This window comes from Amphiura filiformis, chromosome 16, assembly GCF_039555335.1.
Source record: "Amphiura filiformis chromosome 16, Afil_fr2py, whole genome shotgun sequence".
Lineage (NCBI taxonomy): Eukaryota > Metazoa > Echinodermata > Ophiuroidea > Amphilepidida > Amphiuridae > Amphiura > Amphiura filiformis.
The window spans coordinates 60,470,767-60,485,127 of record NC_092643.1 but is presented as its reverse complement, the minus strand read 5'-3'; the positions used below and the strand labels follow the sequence as shown (position 1 = coordinate 60,485,127).

Here is a 14,361-nt window from a genome sequence, read left to right as displayed (position 1 = left end):
GCCCCATGAATGTGTGCCAAAAATCGCTTGCCCCCCCCCTCGGCTTGCCAAAAATTTCTTGCCCCCCCTTCGTGTTGACAACAATTTCTTGCCCCCCCCAATGTTACCCTCCCCCAGGGCTCATAATTATTGCACAGCCCCTTAAGTTCCATTTGACTCATTTTGCTGCTCTATTCCCTTTTTACTCAACATTGTGTTATTTTCATTTAGAGTGTATAGTTAAAACTGGAAAATGGCTACTTCCACCCCACTGGCCTTAATTCACAACATGGCTGTAAAGCAAAATCAATCATGCAAAATTTATGCCGTTCTTTACAAAATTTGCCAAGGTGCCATGTATCATTTTATTGACAACGAAGCTCTTGATCTTGGTGATCTTGATATTTCAAAACAACAATATCGGTTTTTTACTTTTGTACTCCTCATATTTCTAAGTGATGAGCCCGAATATGGTTTAGAGTAGGGGTGTTTGCGAGAGTGTGTTGTGAAAAAACAAACAAAACAAAAAACGGAATAAATTACGACTAGGCTTCATTGAATACTTGTTGTGAAGTCCATTTCACTGATGATTTTATTGTTGCTTGAAATTAGAAGTGATTTCCTTCTTTCTTTCTCGTTGTGTTTTTCTTTTTGGGCAGGATTCGCTTTTTGACAAAAGCTGTTCCAGCACTAATAAACATTAAGACAAAATGACAGAACAGGCTCCACCACCGGCCTCGCCGCCGGCCGCTGAACAAGTGTCCCTGTCAGATGGCCTGGCCACCATTGATGGCCTGGCAACGTTGATATCAGATGACCAGAAGCCAAAAGACCAAGAGTCAAAAGATCAGCAACCAATAGGTCAGCGGAAAAAAGACCAGCAACCTCCTTGTATCGAAGCAGTTACAGCAGCAGTTACATACCATGCTAACTTTGATACCAACTTCGTAGATCGAAATGCCTATATTGCAAATATGCCCAAATATATGGAGGAAACCAAGGCGCATTCTGAATTGGTAAGTGCAATCAGTTGAATGCTTCCTATTTTGTTGGTAACCTAACAATTTCAAATATACAAAAACAAACACACAATAATGCTAATAAAAAACATTGATAAATAGACACTGTGCAATCAAGTTGTTTTTACTCTGGCTGAGCAATACTCACCTGCTTCGGCATATCCGTAGGCGGCGCCAGGGGGGTAGAGTCAGGATCTTGCCCCCCCTCGTTCCCCCAATAAAACAAAACACAACAACAACAACAAAAATATCAGTACCATATCATATCTCGGCTGTTTTGCGGAAATCCCGATTTTTGACCCCCTAAATTGAAACTTTACTGACACTTTGGCTTTGCCCCCTCGCACTACAATCCTGGCTACGCTAATGAATTTGGTATTAAAATATGCGTGCCCTTTTTCAAACTTCCAAAAGTTAACTTCCCCACCCCTCATTCAATAAACTCACTTCCACGATCACCGAAATATTCATGACCCTTGCCCCTTCCAAAGAATATCAGCACCACTTATATTACTTGTCGACTTATTTGCCACACTGACTTAGGCCCCCCCCCACCCCGACAAAAAACAAAGTAAAAAATCGTGAATCATAACAACATTAATAATAAAGTGAATGTAGTCATATCATAATTATTCTTAACTTGTTCCAGAATAAACTTTTGGATGAAGGAGAAGCATATGCATCAATGCTGTATACCTGGCGAGGATGCTCCAGGGCCATGCCTTCTGTAAGTATATCATTTCGTTAAGGGATCAGATAGCAACGTTTGCACAGTACTTTTTGTGGGACCTGAGAGCACATCTGACACACAAAATTGCATTATTCGAGACATAATACAAATTTTATTGCAAATGATTAAAAATTTATATTTCGAAATTTGATATTAACAATTTATCTTAATATTAACAATATCTTCAATCTTCCCAGCTACATACACTTTACATTCATATCATTAGATTTATAGAGGTTACTTCGATGACTGTGTTATAAATGTCACAAATATCGATTTTTAATAATTTGCAATACAATTTGTATTATATCGCGAATTTCAAAAAGGCACAAATTATTTGATAGGCCTATCTGAAGTACATTTCTCGTATTCGGAATGCTATTTAATATGACTGATGCGCTCTCGTGTCCCACGGAGCAGTGACTCCCATACCACGTTTCACATTTATATTCTCAGTTATCTATATAGTCTATTCTATAACTGAAATTTATATTACACATCTTTATTTTTTGCTTTGAAATATTTTCTCATCTAAATAAATAGCGTAAATAATTATGTTTCAGATCAAATCCAATGATCAACCAAACCGTACGGAGATTTACCAGACATTTGTGGATATCATGAAGCCAGAGATTGAAAAACTCTTCAACTTTATGCGTTTTCAGGTAAATAACTATCCTCTTTTCAAATCCCGAGGCCCGAAGTGTAGCGTTGGCGGGAAAGCTAAATATGTTATGTGCCCGCCTGCCCGCCGACAATTATCATCCATCGATAATTTGCCATTTCCCCACAAACTATACTGTTCCGTCAACTATATGCACCTGGGGGGCATTGAGGGGGAAAAGTGAACATGGGGGGGGCAAAATCAACAAATTTTGCACAAAATTAACGCAAAAAGGTGACATTTTCGTAATTTTGAGTTTTTACTGGGGGCGCAACAGGGAGTGTGGGGGGGTCAAAATCAACAAATTTTGCACAAAATTAACGCAAAAAGGTGAAATTTGGAGTTTTTACTGGGGGGGGGGGCAATAGGGGTCAAGAATTTTGACTGGGGATATTTGTCCCTTCATGCCCCCCGTGGCGCCGCCACTGCCAACCCGCGCCTCCAACCTGAACCTGAGACAAATATTAGTCAGCCTCCAACACCGGTTTTACTTCTCCCTTCATGACGTAGGCCTATAGATATCAAACTTGTGATTATCATTAAGGTTAGCAACTATTTTCAACTGTTGCGATTTGGTAGTTCACAGCATCTTGCGAATGGTATCGAGCTTTGGAAAAAATTGCACTGATCATCAAGTTCATTTTTGTATAGAAGAATTCAAATGTCACATATATCCTTTCGTAGCTCCTGTGATTCTTGAGATATGTTGTAAAGAGGGCTGAAACATCAATAGTTTTGTAAAATGTACATAACTCATTAACAACAATAAATCAAGCACGTTTTCAAAGTAATTTATACGATTTGTAGAATGAACCTGTGCAAAACATTAAAGTGTTATTTTTCGATAATATGTTGATTATAAGATAATGAAAATTGGCTGCTTCGACCAAAAATACCGAGTCTACCCTTTAACTTAAAATTTAAAACATTGTAATTTTACCTCAGACATATTTTGCATGCATGATCTCTGATGATAGAAATTATTTCAAAGTTCAAAGTGGAGGTGGTTTCAACGTGTGCATGGGCGTTCGCCGCCCATTATTTTGCTTTGCCCCCGGTGAAAATAGTTTACTGATATTTGAATACTTTCATTCAAAGTCATAAGTCATCTTTGTAGTTGAAGTGATAATCTCTATACGATCGTTCTAAATTAATTTGATTAAACAAAAGAGCCTTAAATTAAATCCCTTCATATTATTCCTCTGCAGTGTTTTCCGGCTTAAATATAACCAGAAATCCTTCTCAACAGTTGTTTATTATTTCATAATTTTGCTAAATAATTTGGCAAATAATATCAAAATCAAAATGGGACCGAATGCATTCTATAGGATTTTTTTGGATAACTTCTAAAAATGGCATTCAAATTTTGACACATGTACATATGGGTCTGTTACTTAGTTCCTGAGTTATTGGCCAAAGTATAGAGAACTTACATTTTTCTTACCATTTTGTATCCATTAAAATATGTTTTTAAATACCATTGACCATAGGCACGGGCAGTCGACGTGTTTTGCAGTGACATCAAACGAGTTAGCCAGCAAGAGAAGAAGAACGAATTTTGGTCCGAATCTTATCTGCTGACGCTTGGTAAAGTCATTAATATGTTTGTTGTATTAGATGCACTCAAGGATATCAAGAGCAGCATCAACAACGATTATTCAGCTTACAAAAGGTAAATGATTTTTAAAAGCATTTTTAGTATTATTGGTATGCAGACATGGATAGGCTATGCAACTTTCCACCTCATGGCCTCAGGTTATATCACCTCAGGTGACAGGTGACATCACCTGAGGTGGTGGCACATTACCGGTATACTCTGCCAAAATAGACGTGTAGATGTCGTGCATATTGACGTATAAATATCGTATACCTTTACCACTTCGGGTTGATGAACTGACTTGACATACCACTTGAGGTGATGTTTGACTCTAGGTTGATCACTTCAAGTGGTGTATGCAGTAACTTCAGCAACTTGACGCATATCGCTTTAGACGTGTAGATGTGCACATTGACGTATAAATGTCGTACACATTTACTACCACTTTAGGTTATTGATCTGATTTAACATACCACCTGAAGTGATGTTTTACTATAGGCCTATATAAGTAGATCACTTTATGATTCATTCAATCACGATAGCATGATAAAATAGATAAAATGCCTGGGAATAAAACAGAAACATGAAACTTCTAAAAACACCAGGCTGACGATACAGATATAGCCGCCTATTAAATACATTATTATACCAACATAGGCCTAACAGTGGCTGAGTTGCATGCCCGGGTTGCTTATTGTTATACCGGTAAATTGTAGTTTCGATTTAATATCGCAACGTTTTTAAAGCATGTGGATTGTTATCTTTTCATGTTTAGATAGCAGAGTTTACTCTAAAAGACTATGATTTTTAAGGGCCATTATATCTAGATCTATATCTATATTGATGAGATTTGCCAATAATGTTTTAGGGAACATTAAGATCACATCACTTTTCAAAAGCACAACTTTTAAAACGTTTTTCACAACTTTTCAAAGAACAACTTTTAAAACGTTGTAGTAATTTCAATTTCACCCTAAAATAAAGCGTGAAAGACCGTACCCTGAAGCTCATGAAGTGATTCAATTACAGTGAAAATTAAGTTTTTATAATAAACCAGGAGATTCCCGGTTTTATTCACCGTGTTCACCGATCAAGTGATGGCTGACACGTCTCGTGCATGTGTATCATTAAATCATTGGCGTATAGGCCTATATATCGCTTATTGGTATTCAAAGTACACACGTTGTATTTGAAGTACAGACTTTGTATTCAAAATACAGACCTTGTATTCAAAGAACAGACTTTGTATTCAAAGTATGCCTACAGAATTTGTATTCATAGAACAGACTTTGTATTCAAAGTACACACTTTGTATTCAAAGTACAGAATTTGTATTCAAAGTTCACACAAAGTACTTTGAATATATAGTGTGTACTTTGAATACAAAGTACAAAGTGTAAACTTTGAATACAAAGTGTGCACTTTGAATACAAAGTGTGCACTTTGAATACAAAGTACAAGGTGTACACTTTGAATTCAAAGTGTGCACGCACTTTGAATACAAAGTGTGTACTTTGAATACAAAGTCTGTATTTTAAATACAAAGGTGTACTTGAATACAAATTGCGTACTTTTAATACAAAGCGTGTACTTTGAATATAAAGTGTGTACTTTGAATGTGAAGTGTGTTATTTGAAAATAAAGTGTGTTCTTTGAATATTAAGTGTGAACTTTAAAATACACACTTTGAATTTTTTTCAAAGTACACACATTATATTCAACGTACACACTGTGTAAGTGTAATCAAAGTACACACTTTGTATTCAACGTACACACTGTGTAATCAAATTACACACTTTGTATTCAAAGTACGCACTTTATATTGAAAGTACAGACTTAAAGTACAGACTTTGTATTCAAAGTGCACACTTTATATTCAAAGTACGCACTTTGTATTCAAAGTAGGCTACAGGCTTTGTATTCAAAGTACAGATTTTGTATTCAAAGTACACACTAAGTATTTAAAGTACACACTTTGTATTCAAAGTGCACACTTTGTATTCAAAGTACACACAGTGTATTCAAAGTACATACTTAGTTTTCAAAGTACAGCTCATACCACCGGTTCATGCACTATAGAAACTGAATTTAGAGATTGGAAGGTGCGAATCATGTTACAAACACTTTCTATTTTTAGAACCCCTTTCAAAAATCAAAACTCCGATTATTTCGTAACTTACCCCACAGAGGGGCACAAGTCGTGCGAGTCCTGGACTCTCCAGATGCTCTGCAAGAGTCACATGCCATGGTGACCTTTCTTGCCAACAAAAGTGAAATCGCCAAAACGTTGAAGAAGAAATTAGGAGAGGTGGAAGGGTACGACGAGATCTTAGCTGACATCATCAATCTGTGCGCCACTATGTATGACAAGGAACAGTTTGTCTTGCCAAGGGAGAAACATATGCTAATCAAGGTAAGATGGACATCAGTGTTGGAAATAAGTCGAGATGTTCAAGGGCCGTTTGGGCCCCAGGGGTTTGGGCCCTTATAGGAGTCTACGAGCCCTAATCAATTTGTAACTAAGTTCGTCTTGCTGACTTTGGTGTCAACATTTCACGTGCCTGTGGGGTGGTATGTTGACGAGCCCGCAGGAATATTTACGGGCATTTGGCCCGAGGGCCCTCCTTATTTAATTCCACCACTATGCAGAATAGGTATACACACAGGTATACACAGAGGGACAGACAGACAAATATATAAATGGTACCAAGTGATATATAAACAATAATGAACGCGCGTGTAAGAGAAAGGACAGACAGATATGATGATAGGATATGATAGGATATCATACTAATATAATTAAATATTCATTACGTTTTTGCCAATACATGGACAAGAAACGGTTGATATCAAAGATGCATTGATTGAAGACGTAACATGTACAAAGACATACGACAAGTAGAGTCAGTAAGTCGGACACAAACGGACAGACAGAGTGTGCATCGATATAAAGATTAAGAAACTTTTTGAAAGGAGATACAGGGAGAATTGTCCTTTCGGGAGACATACAGACTTATTTAGACAGGGAGGTATGACTTCCTAGATTAGTATTCCTCGATGGATCTATAACGCCTTTTCTTTTCACAAAGGCCTAATATTGTTACAAAACCAGATAGCCTAATTTAGTTTTTCTTTACTTGATTGTCTTTAGATTATTGCGTTCGGACTGTATTTGATTGATACCCCTGAAAACAACATGTACAAGACAGATCAGAAGAAGAAAAGAATGGTCCATCTTTCGAAGGTCAACTCATTATTCAAGGTTTGTTTATTTATTTATTTAGTTAGTTAGTTAGTTAGTTAGTTAGTTAGTTGTTTATATTTAAAAACATGTACAACTTAGAACCTTTTTGTCGGGCAGGGGGCATCTTCAGGGAAACAGTATTCTCCTATGGTTCCTTATACTAGTATGTTCAAGAACACCAAAAGGGATCGATCCAAGAGTGGTTCTAAAGACACATGTTAGACCCCTTTGAAGAACCTTTAATAACCACGACAAATAAGGGAATTTCAGTTGTGTTTTTATGGATATGCCTATAAGTTACCGATACTAAAATCTTATTATCAATGTCTAAATAACAGCAATTGCAGTGTGTTCCTCTCTACGGTGACCAACAATTGGAGGTATTCGCTTACATCAGAATGACACCAAACTTTGAGAGTCACAAGTCATTTTGGACGTGTGATTCCAGCGCAAAGCTTGAAGCACAGTACAACATACTACAGCGGCTACCGTCTATGAAGGAGGACCATACCAAATTTATCAGTGATTTGGCAAAGCACAGCCATAAGGTAAATAAAATCAGCGGGTTTTATCCGTTTAATCGCTTAGTAAGCACTTTTGCCACTTTTGGACAGATGTCCGATATATTGACAAACAATTTCTAATTGACTTATACACAATACAGGCTCTGCATTCCACATCTTCCCAGCTTCGCCTTATACTGGTACTAGTGAGAGACAAATGAAGTATATCAATTTAAATATAAAACTAGACAAGCCGTTAAACGTGCGAACATCAATTGCAAATTAAAATTAAAGTATATGGCTTTACGCCCATACAATTAATTAACAACATTCTTACGCTATTTTAATAGGAATATTTTGGAGAAACCCGTCATCCGAAAATGCTGACTGGCGATTCCTCTACCAATCCTAGACGTTGGCGGTGCCTTATAGTGTTGATGTTTCTAGTAGTAGGGAATCGTCGATAGTTGAAATTTATGGCCCATGTCCTTGTTTAGATTTGGTTTTTATAATTTGCGAATTGCATAACAGAGCTTTAAAAAAAAGTTTTCAGTAAAGAATAATGACATATGTTCCACATGTATATTGTACCTTTCCATTTTCATTCTTTAGATGGTAAAATCTGGTGAAAAGAAAAAGCGTTCAGAGAGTGAACAAAAGGCGCTGAAACAATTGGCATTCAGAGGGCTCCGTCTGATATCAAGCTGGACGGCCAAAGTCACAGAACTGGTAATATATACCTATCATCAAGCTCAATTCACTGTAACATACTCAGCCAACACAAAAATGTTCTTAAAACGTTATAAACGTGTAATAAACACCTTTTGGCTTTATTCAAAACGTTTTAATAACATTTGAATGTCCGGTTATATAAAGGTCACGAAAACGTTTTTACAACGTTTTATATGAAAAAAAATACCATAACGAAATTTAACAAATGTTGTTGTCAAAATGTTATTGTAGAATATTTTGGGCAAACATATTTGCAAAATATTTTGTCAACTATTAAATAATATTATGTTAGAATGTTTGGCATCAAGAACGTTTTATACCGTTTTATACCCCGACGAAAAAAGCGTTCTCTGCAAAACGTTTTGTGCTTTTGAAATTCAACAATTGTGCATAAGAGGACAATATGTAATATCGTTATGAACAACCTTGCAAAGAGGTCCGTATTAAAATGGTTTCAAAAATTCAAAACTAGCGAGATCTAGCCACCTGGCATGGATGGCCTATTTGGATTTACACTTTGCGTCCTCGAGGTAATATAAATAAAGCTACAATGGATCTCTCTCTTGTTTTGATTTTCGCCTGCGCCTGGTCTCTGATTCTCATACATGTTAAGTTATTGGTAAATATATGTTATTTTGTTGCCTCTTAACTCTTCTGCTTCAGTTCTCTTGGAAACTGATTCACCCTGCTGATAAACGTGAAAATAAAGACATCAACGACGACACCGACGACTACGAGAAGGTATGATTCCCCAATCATTTATTATGTATTATAATTATATTAGATTTGTCTGAGGGGCAAAGACAAAATATTCTTAGTGGCATCATTTTGGTTCTGTGTTCCTGCTATGCGCGAAGCGCGAAATATTTTTTAATTGTACAGTATTTTTGCCCAAAATATAGGTAAAATTTCGTGTTTTCACAAGTCAATTGTCAATTTTACACTATTTTTGTTCAAACAAAGGTAAAGTTCTGTGTTTATCAGGCTAATTTTCAAATTTACACTTTGGCGGGAGCAGGTGTTAAAAAATTCTTTAGGGGGGAGGGGGTTGAGTTAGCAAACCAACTCACGGGGGTTCTACCTCACCCCCGCAAAGATTACACTGTTTCCAAAGCCGACAATAGATTGCAGTAAACCAATACCAACATTTCATTAAATGTTCTTATTTTGCATTTAGGCACTCCGATACAATTACAACAACCAAGAAAGGTTTGCATTGATAGAAGTTATAGCCATGATTAAAGGCTTGCAGGTGTTACTCAACAGAATGGGCAGTGAGTTCCACGAAGCCATCGAGACCACCATCTTTGCTGAAATGCAAGACTTTGTTCAAATCACTCTCAGAGATCCAATTAGGACTGCTGTGAAGAAGAAACGAAAAACTACCGAGAGGTATGAAATTAAAGCAGGGTTCGGTTTTTGCCGGCAATGTGGCAAAAACTTAGTTTAAACCGGTAAAAATGGCAAAAAGTCAAGTCAAAAAAGTAACATAGAAAGCTCATAAACTTTTTATGCATTCAATATATTCATTAAATCCTTAAAATGAAAACGTTTTAAATTTGATATGACATAAGTGCACTAGTGGGTAATGAAAACCCACGCCTTTAATTTTTTTTATCTTTTCAAGGCTGTTAGGTTGCCATCTTTATTACAACAATACAAGGACATTTAAAAATACAACCTCTTTTCATTTTTTTTAATACATAAACATAATTAAGAAAAATTCAAGAAAAATATTATTTAAGATCACCAAAAAATCACAAAAAAGAAGAAAAAAAAGAGATAGATTGAACATATCACCATGCATAAACTCAAACAAACAAATATTGCACAAAAGTTAATTTCGTAATATGTTACGTATAAAGTTATATTACTAAGTCTTACTACACTCAGGAAACAATTTTTGTTACTTCATAATTTGTTTTGAGATGAACAAAAGTGAAATATTTATCACTCTTTTAGTTTTTGGCAAGTGGAAAAAAGCGGTTAAAACCATGTTTTTTTTTCTCCTGCTGCAAAAAAACCGACAAACCCTGATATTAATATAATATTACTTAAATAAGAAAGCGATTTTATTTTTAATATCCTAACAATATTTTTTTTCAAGGCTGTATTTTATAGATTTCATGTCTTATTTTCTTGAATATCTAGTGTTCTTCTTAGAATACGAGATGCGTGTGCCAATTGGTTGAACGGCAATGCTCCTGTCGATGACCCATCTATGAAAGGGAAGAAGGACCCACCAGATGGATTCAAGATTAAAGTGCCAAGAAAGAGGGTGTCACCATCAACTACACAGGTTAGTTAAAAGCCTGAAACAATGTTGGGTCACTCCATATCATATCAAGGAGGCCCCCCACCTGACCCCTCAGATTTGCTTTATGTTGTACACATAATATTGTAAAAGTTTGAGGTCTGCAGCTCTTACGGATTTTCTGTGGCAGCCATTTAAAGTTGGAATAGGGGGTCTAAATTTGGACCCAAAAGTTGCCCTTTAAATGAATTTCATCTTTGGGAGTATGTGCTTTCTTTATAAAAAGAGAGAGAGGTCTGAAACCTTGTATACACACTAACTGCATGCACAATTTGGCAAAGCAAATCTGAGGGGGTCAGGTGGGGGCCTCCTTGATATGATATGGAGTGACCCTGTTTCAACTGGGTACGAGAAGAGCGTGACAAAGTTGCCGATGTGTTTGACTCTTGTGCAAGAGGTCCTGGGTTCGACCTCAGTGGAGGAAGCAGACATCATTACTAATTATCTGCGCCCTCCATTAGGCTAATGAAAGTTGATTCCCAGTTTCCCGTTACCCTACTCCGCTCAAAACAATTTGCTGGCCAAATATTTCATTATTTTGAATAAAATGTTGATTTCTAACAAACTTTAACATACAAATAAATAATTGTGGTTTTAAATATATCATAAATCTCTTTCTGTTGATTTTCAGGGATTTTCTTTGCAGTAGGAGCATGGTATATGGTTAATAATGAATTATTAATGAATACCTACTCAATTCTCTGTCCCGCACTTTTGATCTGCTCTGATCTCATCCCGTAAAAAATATTGTGAAACTTTTGATAATAGTTGTACAATCACCTTCATGTGGTTGTAAACTACATCTGTAAACTACAAACTGTGATTTATCACATTTATACATGGGTAGTTATTGGTTTACACCTGTAACAGATGCAATAATGAAATGGTATAAAATAATGAATAATGAATAATGAAATGGTCACCTACACAGTCATGACAAATAATGTAACGGGAAACTGGGAATTGACTTTCATTAGCCTTACTGCATAATTGTTATTGGCAGTAGATGGCAAAGGTCAGGCAGACAGTTCCAATTAGTTTCTGGCTGTCTGTACATCCTGCATGCCCTGAGCACCATGGGAAAACAATAATTAGTATCTATAGATGCTGAAATATGATTCACCAGATTAAAATTTGGAAAATTAATGTTTGGAATAGGTTTCATTAATCTCGTATTTTGTAGTCATTTGCAGTAATAAAACGAAAATAGCTTATTGTGTCAAGGAGCATTAAATACACTGGACAACAAAGCTTTGGCTTGCTTACTTGCTTAATTCGAGTGGTGTCCACGAACTGTGATGGCTTTCCACAACTTCCTGTCATCCATTGCTGTCTTGAAGTCTGCTGCCTCCAGTCCAGTGTCATTTTTCAGAATGTCAATGTAGGTCAGAGCAGGTCTTTCAGGTTTCCGCCTCCCATGCTTAGGTGTCCAATGAACCATTTTTGATGCGGGCTCATCACTTCTGGAACAGTGGCCAGCAAACCGGGTTCTTCTGTCCCTGATCTTGAGGCTTAATTTGGGAAGATCTCCATATATAGGTCTGCATTTGATGTATGTTCCTTCCAATGCACATTCAGTACAGTTCTTAGCATACGGGTGTAACAGCCATCCAGACCCTTTGCAAGTTTAGGGGTGACGGTCCATGCTTCGCATCCATAAAGCAGCACCGACTCCACTGTTGCAGATACTGGGGTAAAAGTATGTGTTCTAGACTAAATTGAGCATGCTTGTTCCGAATCTGAAGTCAGAATTAGTCCATCACGTCAGGATTTTAAGATATATGTAAGGCCTATCAGCAAATTGGCTTAAAATGAGTCTAAAATCGCGCCTTTTGTATTCTCACCTTGATTGCGTTCCAGCTAATAAGGACGGTGTAAGTGATGAGCATGGTGAAAGGTTCCACCAAGACATTCAGTGATGGAAACTAGGTATCAAGGATGGTTTAACTCAAACATGATAACGGATGTATTTTATAATGTCCTTTCATATAACATTCTCAGTAAAAACTAATTTTGTAATATACTGGGTAAATTCTGACTTCATATTTAAAATAAGTGGCCCTGATTTAGCTAAGAATACATGGATTTTCCTCAGTAACAGATAAAAAGTTTTCAATTGTTGTCCAGTGATTAGCCTCATATTTTGGCAAACAGTGTAATTTAACTACGTACTATTGTTTGTCGATTTACTGTTTGTATGTCCCAACATTGCTAAATATTCATGGTAAAACGGAGTTTAGTCATACATATGGGTGAAACAAATAGTAAATGAAACCGTTCTTCTAATTGTGAAATAACCCGGTATTCCATATGTCAAACAGATCTACGCAATGCGTACCATGTTGGAATCCCTAATATCGGATCGAACTGGAGGAGGGAAAAGCAAGTCAATGAAAAAGGATTTTGATGGCAGAACTATAGAAGCAATCGCAGACTTTCTGAGGAAATCGTTCTTCTACAATCACCTTATCAACTTCTCGGGTGAGTGAAAAAATTGATTAAAAATTATGATTCAACATTATAAGGTAATTTAGGGGTAAGCACAATATGGTGAAGGTGATGATGATGATGATGATGACGATTATGATGATGATGATGATGATGATGATGATGATGATGATGATGGTGATGGTGATGATGATGATGATGATGATGATGATGATGATGATGATGATGATAATGGTGATGGAGGTGGAGACGGGAAAGATAATGTTTTAAAAGCACAACGTTAATCATTCATAGTTGTATAATGTCTAAAGCACATCATTACACAATCCTTATGATAATATTTTTAGAAACTCTTCAGGAATGTTGTGACTTATCTCAGATGTGGTATCGTGAATTTTTCCTTGAGCTGACTAACGGACAGCGGATACAATTTCCTATTGAGATGTCCATGCCATGGATCCTGATTGATCATATATTGGAAACTAAAGATCCAGCCATGATGGAGTAAGTAAATGTGTGTGGGGTGGGGTGGGGGTGGGGATGTGTGGGTGGGGAGGTGTTGTGCAATGTGAAAGAATATTACCTTTTGGTACGCTATTGCCAAAAGTGCAATCACATTGCTTTGTTCGAGAATTAGTTTGGTATTCAAACTATACTGGTTGCTTTTGGCTTTGTTTTAATCTTTGTTCGAGAATATTGAAAAGTGCGCATGTGTAAGAAGTTTATTATGGTATTGCAAAGAATCTGGAAATAAATACATTGTTCTACACATTATAGTTTGAATATTGCAACATTTGGTACTGCAAATTGTGGCAAAAAAACTATATTCCTCACGTTTTTGTCAGAGGATTTGAAAATGTGGTGTTTTAAGTTGTAGAACTACGTTGTTCACGCTTTTGTCAGAGGATTAAAAAATGGTAATGCAAATTGTGGTAGAACTACATCGTCAGAGGATTTGAACTTATTGTTCATGCTTTAGTCAGAGGGTTTGAAATTGTGTATTGCAAATTGTGGTAAAACTACATTGCTTGCGCTTTTGTCAGAGGATTTGAAAATGTGGTATTGCAAATTGTGCTAAAACTATTACCTGCGCTTTTGTCATTGCCCTACGTGTAGTTTAAATATTGCAAC

At 36.5% G+C, this 14,361-nt stretch overlaps 1 protein-coding gene across 1 annotated transcript in view; it reads left to right on the top strand.

The window, feature by feature from the left end:
* Positions 1-14,361, top strand: part of LOC140136284 (cytoplasmic FMR1-interacting protein 1-like) — a 31,093-nt gene that overhangs the window by 7,157 nt on the left and 9,575 nt on the right. The window contains exons 2-14 of the mRNA XM_072158011.1: positions 639-995; positions 1,648-1,725; positions 2,292-2,393; positions 3,883-4,064; positions 6,177-6,402; positions 7,141-7,251; positions 7,572-7,781; positions 8,349-8,465; positions 9,132-9,209; positions 9,646-9,860; positions 10,620-10,767; positions 13,104-13,263; positions 13,578-13,734. Coding sequence (XP_072014112.1) covers positions 690-995; positions 1,648-1,725; positions 2,292-2,393; positions 3,883-4,064; positions 6,177-6,402; positions 7,141-7,251; positions 7,572-7,781; positions 8,349-8,465; positions 9,132-9,209; positions 9,646-9,860; positions 10,620-10,767; positions 13,104-13,263; positions 13,578-13,734 — 2,090 coding nt within the window. The 5' untranslated portion in view covers positions 639-689. The remainder of the gene's footprint in view (positions 1-638; positions 996-1,647; positions 1,726-2,291; positions 2,394-3,882; positions 4,065-6,176; positions 6,403-7,140; positions 7,252-7,571; positions 7,782-8,348; positions 8,466-9,131; positions 9,210-9,645; positions 9,861-10,619; positions 10,768-13,103; positions 13,264-13,577; positions 13,735-14,361) is intronic.